This window comes from Chondrus crispus, genomic scaffold, assembly GCF_000350225.1.
Source record: "Chondrus crispus Stackhouse genomic scaffold, scaffold_64, whole genome shotgun sequence".
Taxonomy (NCBI): domain Eukaryota; phylum Rhodophyta; class Florideophyceae; order Gigartinales; family Gigartinaceae; genus Chondrus; species Chondrus crispus.
In genome coordinates, this window is record NW_005178593.1 from 86,167 (window position 1) to 93,871 (window position 7,705).

The window sequence follows — 7,705 nt, forward strand, 5'->3', positions numbered from 1 at the left end:
GCCCACATCTCCTCCGAGACCGACCGTGGCAATCGCAAGCTCCTCACCAACTCGTCCTCGTTGACCAACCGAACCTCAGAACCACCTTTCAATTGCGCACGACCGGTCTTACCGTCCATTCCTATAGCCTTGAGCGGCAAACGCTTGCCCCGGATAGTGATCCACCGCGCGCCTTCCATCGCTGGCCTCGCCTTCACCCCTCCGTACCGTGGCCCACAGGCTCTTTTCTCGGTTGCGGTCAGGGTGGTAGCTCAGCAATTGAGGCAAGGCGCAGCGGTAGATACGATGTGCGGAAAGGTCGAGGGGAATCGTACGGAGCGGTGCTGTGGCGCGCGTTCGGAGGTCAGGACGGACAGAAGGGAGTTGGAACGTTCCACGAGGGAAAAAGGGGGTAGGAAATCGTTGAAGGGGAGCAAATGAGGACGCCAACAACTCCAGCGCCGCGGGCTGTTCTCGTAAAGAACGGCCACCGGGTGAGGGCTGGAAAGGTGTCAGGCCGCGCGACGACGGATATACCGCGGCGTCGGCGTGCCTGCCGCGCCGGCCGCCGTCGGTCGTGGCCCGACGGGGGGTGTGTCGTGGAGTTGTACAGCGAGGACAACGCTAGCCCTAAGCGGCCTACAGTGTCCGCGGCGGTGCGCCGGCGGTCCCCGAATACTAATGGAAATATCGGGTATTTATACAAGGGGAAATTAAAGAGGGTAGAAATCCGGAGGGGGGACAACACAGGGGACCTCCGGTGGCTTTGTAGCCGGTAACTTCGCCTCGCTCGATCACCTCCGCTCCACTCCCTCCACTGCGCGCGATCAGGGAAACTGAGCGCCAACATCCTCTCGCGACTAACATTCCTACCGCAGTACAGTACATCGTTGTGCCGCCCGACGGATCACGTGCACCTGCGCGAATACTCGCTGAAGCGAATATTGTTGCTCGCCACAAGGAGGTTCTCAATCGAAAGGGCGATGTGTTTCGTCTTCTTGACAGGCTGAGAGGGGCCGTTCGGAGAGGACTGCTTTTTAGAAGCTTCTACTTGTCTATCTTTCGCGGTTGCTTCGACGGCATCTGTGGCAGATCCTGTCGCGCTTTCATCCGTTGATGGACTCCGCGCAGATGAAGCGATACGGGCGTCCATGACGCAAACCGGTACGACCCGTGCAGTTTGATACTCGTTTGTGCTGATGAAAGAGCGGAAAACCCACTTCGTTTTCCTCCAAGACGGGTCGATCCGGCACTGCTGTGATGAGACGGATGTGAAACTCGTGGAAACTCACATGTCCCGAGTTTTCGGTATGCTGTGAGTTTTGCCAAACGCGTTGTTTCAAAATTTTGCGTTCAGAAAATCCGAGCAAACTCGCCGCCAAAACAAGTGTTTTCGTGACTTTACGGACAACCTTAATGTATATACTCTGTACAGGGGGGGGACTCCCATTAGTGCCACATTTACTAATGCCACCCTCCCAATAATGCCGGCCAGGCCTACGAACACGAAAAGTGCCACGTGTTACACGGGTCCGGGTGTTATGCTGCCGTCCGTCCATCGCGCGTGAAAGCGGCTTCTATGCCCGATTCTATTCACCGAAGAGCGTTCACAGACCTCACCTTGTCCTCCTTATGGATCTGGTTCTGGAAATAAAAAAAGCAACGCGCAAGCGCGCCTGACAATAGCAGAGAAACTAGACATTGCAGATCTGCTCGGCAAAGGACACTGTGCCGAAGCAATTGAGCGGCAGTTTGGCATCGCAGGGCGCACCGTGCGAAACATCAGAGCTACTGCTCCCACATTTTCTCCGCGTAGCCAACAAGAAGCCAAACATCATAAAGACCCTTCAGGCCGTGGGAGTTTTGGGGACTGAATGCCAAGTTTCAGACGCTCTATCGTATCTGAGGTCGGCAAAGCGCGCGTTTCTCACTGCAAAACACGACAGAGATCCAACGCGGAGCAGGCAGACGATAATTAACCGAGTGCGTCAAAAATGGATGTGACGACGTCACCTATTAATGCTGTCTCCCAATAGTGCCAGTTTTGGGGTCTCGCACGGGGCGGCACTAATGAGTAGGGGCCACTGTATATGTTTTGCAAAAAAAAGCTGGCCTCAAATTGCCGGTCGTCTTAGACACGTGCTAAACAGAGAATTGTCTGACTCCTAGATCTGCTTCATACTGTACGCTGGACAGCCCCGCCCACTGCAGCCTCAGATTGGTTATAGTAACCTTATGTAGTACAGTACTGTACCGTTACTGTACCCTTGCTGCTGTACATTCGCCCACCTCCCCGTCACAGCAACCAGGCGTTACTACCGTAGCACCACCACGTCAATTCGGTTAAGTCCGCTCTTCAGTGGCCATTTTTCCCCCTGCAGCCCTCACCGCCCTGATCTCCCGATCTCATGCCACCACACGCGCAGTATGGATTTGAGTGGGGAAAGACCACATTTGGCGCCGAGCCCAGATGGACTCAAGAACCTTCAATTGATGCGCTCAAGGATATCGTAAAAGACGAACTTGGTCAATCCCAAGCTTGCATCGTCACATTTTTGGCTCAAGGGGGATTCAATAAGGTGTACAAAGTACAACATGATGATGCCGAGTATATTATGCGAGTCACACTTCCAGTTGATCCCCGTCATAAGACACAAAGCGAGGCAGCAACCCTCGACTTTATCCAGCAAAACACAGATGCCCCCGTCCCCACTGTCATTGCATTTGACGCTTCAAACGACAATGCTCTTCGTTTCGAATGGATGCTCCTAGAGCACATGCCTGGAAAACCGCTAAGGCAACACTGGAAATCACTACCGCTAGAAAGCAAGCGGGCTTTGGTAAAGCGTATTGCACTTCATGTTGTCCAGCTATTCCGTGCCCGAATCCAAGGCATAGGGAACCTTTATCACTCCGCCACGTCCCGAGATGACGCTGTTGACCAGACAAAGTTTCGAGTCGGCCAAATTGTGTCGAATGAATTCTTTTGGGATGATCGCTCAACCCAAGACTTCCCCCGAGGTCCATTTCGTTCAAGCCGAAGTTGGCTACACGCCCGGTTGCTTGTGCACCGTCACGAAAGCAAGGACATTATTGAAACGTCGAGAGATGAAGATGATATTGATATGGCAGAGCAGGTCGCTATACTGGAGCGAAGACTTGCCGCGCTTCTCCCTTCAATTTTTAAATTCAACCTAAACCATGAAGTGGAAGAAACAGCCCTCTTTCATGATGACCTCTCTCAACAGAACATCATGGTTGATGAGGACGGGAATCTTACTGCAATTATTGACTGGGAATGCGTGTCTGCATTACCGTTATGGAGGGTATGTCAAATTCCATACTTTCTTCGGGGAAGAGAACGAATGGAGATGCCAAATAGAAGCACATACGCTATGGACGAAAACGGGCTGGCCGAGGACGGCGAGATTAACGAGGTGTACGTGCAACATCTTCTTCAGTACGAACAGACTGAACTGCGGAAAGAGTTTTTGAATGAGATCAAGAATATCGAGCCAGCTTGGTTTGCGATTTATTCGTCTGACTTGAATTTGAGAAAGGCAGACTTCGAGACGGCAGTGAATTACATTGATGATGAATTCTGCATCAAGCTTATCTCTAAATGGCTGGATGACGTGGCAGCCGGGGAAGACGTCCCGAGTTTACAGAAGATGCTTCTGGAATAGGTCTTGAAAATGTTCCTGTCGATGAGCGACATGAATTTACGATGTTTCGTCTTAACTACGAATCCCGTGTTCATCGCATGTGAGGAGCGGGCTATTTGGTGTTGACATAGCTGAGATTAGCATCGCTTCAGCATAGCGAACATCCCAGGCCTTGTCGTTCTATGCTCCTATCGCATTTGAAGCACGACAAGAGCAATTGTGAGAGGCTAAAGTTTGCAGTTTTCCTGCTTGAGAATGCGCCAAAAATGATAGGCCCCGGGGATGACGACTCGTTTTCCCGCAGGAACTTTATCTCCCGACTATAGCGCATAAGTGAAGAAGAACACACGCTGTCTCCTTTGAAGACCCGAAATGCGCGAAGTCCTTGTCGATGCAAACCAGATAGACGCCCAAAGCTTCCAAGGAAATTTCCCAACAGCGAAATATGTTTACTCAGTCTACATTGAGTACACAGGAAATGTGATTGAGAGATAGAAGACGAATGAATGAAGCACACCCCCGGACCTCAACATACAAACAAGCCGTTACAAGTGAAACAGTGTCGATCACTGGCAGAACAGGGAACAGCGCAGTTTGGTTTACTTGCAGGCTGCGGATAATGAAACTAAAGGTCTAGAAGTGGAGGTTTCTCCAAATCTTAGCATTACTCTTGAAAGACGCTTTGATAGTGGCAGCAGACATCGCTGGATCAACAGGAGCTAGAACAGTCGAGACCGTCTTAGATTTGAACTTCTTCAGGGTGCTGATCTTGGTACCATTGGTAATCTTAATCTGAAGGTTGTACATCTTCGGAGTTTCAGAAGTCAGCTGTGATACAACACGATGAAAACAATTGTTAGTTTTAGAATCCCGTAGAAATAGTATGAGCCGAACAGACAACAAACTTACCCCCCCTGAATACAGACGAAAGTTCGTGCTGTAAAATCGCCCGGGTTCTGACGTATTCCCGTGAGCTTACTGTCAGGGATGTTGTCGATGAAGTCGTACAGAGGTTCCCTCCCTAGACCCATTGTGACTGTGAAGATAGAAGTTCCCGGATGCGTGAAGACGTGATACGGTGTGAAGACGTGATACGGTAGATTTGCAGGCGTAATAAATAACGCCAGGAATTACAAGACCTTCACACAAAAGTTCAGGATGCGGCATGCTGATTTCCTCAACTCTGAGCGAATGAATGAGTCCGCATCTCCTCTACCCCGTCAACGTTTTAATCATGCCTTTTGGTTTCGAAGATATCAACACAAAACGTTTTGAGAGGTTGGTCAAACAGGCTTCTTTTTTAGGCATTCTAAAAATGGCTGGAAAACGTGCAGATCTAATCCTTCCGCAACGCACAAGTCAACTGCGGTGGCGCGAGTACCTTTTTCTTTCTTGCTGCAATGCAAGGAGCAAGCACAAGTCGAGAAAAATTAAGTTGAAAAGTAGCCTGATACTAGATCACTTGTCGTCTAGACAATAGAATGCATAGGACCCGTAGCCTCATACAAAACCACAGAGGCCACTTCTCGACTCAATGCTGTGCACCAGTACAGTACAACAACCGTGGAAGAAACGACTAATGCAGTGCAAATCGAGTTTTAGAGTAGGAATCTCCTTAGGAGTGTATCTGGTTAGGAATGCCAACACAGTCGGCATGCTGAGCGTCCCCGTCGTCTTTTTCCAGACGCACTTGGTTGCGCAGCCGGGGGCTGTCCCTAGCATGTCCATGTCTCTGCTCTCACAAGGGATCAAAGCGATGGCTCATCGCTGTTTGGGTGCACGAGTGATAATCGTCGGTGTGATATTCCCTTGTTCGCGCCATACAGTATTTCCTTTACACTAAAACAATGGTTGGCAATGAATCCCTGCCCGCCATGACCATTACCTCGCAACGCCATCACCCTTCTCAAGCGCACCAAAGCCCTGGATTCGGGTGCTGTAGCTAGCTGGACCAAGTCTCTGGCATCCGCAGCATATGGTGCTCGAGTGCGAGAAGCGAGCCGCTGCGTTGTACAATCAAACCTCTCCATCAGTTGGGGCTGTTCTAGCCCCACCATCCACGGGCACCTGCTTTGTGTGGGACAGCCACACGCTCCTTACGTGCCTCCATGTCATCCAAAGCACCGAGCGCCCCCAAGTGGCTCTACCATGTGGCACTGTTTTGACGACCTCCATTTCACACACATGTGCATCACATGACATCGCCGTGTTACGCTCGGCCAATGCACTCCCGACACCCTTGCCATGTTCGCCGAGTCCGGCACGCCCAGGTCAGTTGGCTTTCGCTGTATCGGCAGCTGAACATTCACCTCCGTCTTTGACAGCGGGCGTGGTCTCAGCGGTGGGACGAGTCGCTCCTGCGCCGAAAGAAGGTGGGCCCACGCTCTCCGGCCTGGTGCAGATCGACGCGTCCGTGAATAGTGGCGCTTCGGGCGCCCCCGTGCTTGACTCGGAAGGGCGGTTGCTCGGAATGGTTTGTGCTATCGCCAGTGAAAGCGGTAGGTTCGAAGGTGTCGCCTATGCTATCCCAATTGCGGAACTAGAAAGAGTCGCCAACCGACGAATGTCAAACATGTGACGCCTTACCTTTTCGAAAGAAGGCACCTACAAGGAGAGGTGAGAATGGCCCGACGTTCTGCTTCTCTAGTGGTGAGTCCTTCACCGAAGAGATAAGCAATCCCTCATCAAACAATCTCTGTCATCAGGGTCGCCCTTTCATCACTCTTTCCTGGAGATGAGCCACACTGCTTTCATCAACTCGCTGCTTTTCTGTTCGTCGAAGATGTCTCACCCGCACGACCAAATGAAGCTTTTAGCACATCTTCTAATATTGTGATATCATCTTCACCGCTCCAGCGAATAGCAATAACGATCCCATAGTGTTCCATGAGCATGTCCCACTCCTCGATCTCATCGAGATGCTCAATTCTATTGAGATTAAGAGCTTCCTCAGTGGAAAACTTGCGCTGAAAGCCTTGCAGCATTGTCAACGCCTCTACGCAAGGCCATCCTTCTCGTACGAATCGACTTTTCTGCGCGGCCAATGTCGGATATTTGCTGATCCCCAAAAGTGGACTCCCTCTTGCCGCGATATTTTTTACCATTTGCAAGCCGAAAGAGTCATGTGGATGCGAATGTTCGATATTAACAAAAGCTCTTTCTCTTGTAAAAAAATGCCCAATTTCTCTGATGACGGCATCGGAAATGACAGGATCCAGATAAACCAACACAATCTCTGCAAGAATAATGGTGGGGCAATTACACTTTAGTCCCGTAGCTCGAAGTACGTCCGAAATCCGAGGTGTATCTCGCAAGTCGAACGCACTTAAAACGTAACGCGATTGCGTTCCCCCTTTTACGATGCCTTGAAGACTTTCTCCGTCGGTCATGATATCCCTGAAGAGTCCTCGCAGAACCAGCTGAGCCTCCACAGCCGCAGCTTTGGCTTGGACAATGGGGGCGAAATCAAGCTCTACATAGTGCAAAGACATTTTCGTCATACTTTGGCCCATTTCAAAAAGGGAAAAAGGAAGGGAGTCGTACCCTGCACCTAGAGAAACGATCTGAACAGTTTCACTACTTGCCCACGCTGCTCCAAGAAGTGCATGAATCAAGTCGCTCTTGAAGGCGACGCGGGCTGCTGTGCCGCGGTTGATTAGAGGCGGACGAGATGGTGGCGCTACGTCATCACGCAACAAATGAGAAGCTAAAGCGTCCAAGAAAGCATCCTCGAAATACCCAGCATGCATCGCGCAATACTTTGATTCAAGGGCGTCGTCGTTCGTTGCCCGCACAGCAACATCTGAGTCTGCAGTCTCCACAGAATGTCCTTGGCGTGAAGCACGGGGATGCATTGCGCAGCCGTCGATGATGAGCCTCAATGCGAACGCGTCAGGGACATGAGCAAGCAGCCCTTGGACGTGTCCGCTTCAAACGGGGTCCTCGCTGGTTGAGTGACAGTTGGCGAAAAGCTTTGAGTGATGCAAGACGTAATGTATACATCTCCCGACATGTTTTATGACAAGTATTTCGCTTTCGGCAGATTAGAGCCTTCTGTACAG

The 7,705-nt window shown here is 50.9% G+C and overlaps 2 protein-coding genes; one reads left to right on the forward strand and one right to left on the reverse strand.

Moving 5' to 3' along the window:
• The first annotated feature begins 2,387 nt into the window (after window positions 1–2,387).
• On the forward strand, window positions 2,388–4,639 carry CHC_T00007183001 (hypothetical protein). XM_005710643.1 is given in 2 exon segments: window positions 2,388–3,665; window positions 3,666–4,639. The coding sequence occupies 1 exon segment, from the start codon at window positions 2,388–2,390 to the stop codon at window positions 3,663–3,665; it is 1,278 nt and encodes a 425-aa protein (XP_005710700.1). The 3' UTR covers window positions 3,666–4,639.
• Window positions 4,640–5,453: 814 nt separating this feature from the next.
• Window positions 5,454–7,498, reverse strand: CHC_T00007184001 (hypothetical protein). XM_005710644.1 is given in 2 exon segments: window positions 5,454–6,397; window positions 6,398–7,498. The coding sequence occupies 1 exon segment, from the start codon at window positions 7,496–7,498 to the stop codon at window positions 6,398–6,400; it is 1,101 nt and encodes a 366-aa protein (XP_005710701.1). The 3' UTR covers window positions 5,454–6,397.
• Between the last annotated feature and the right edge of the window lie 207 nt (window positions 7,499–7,705).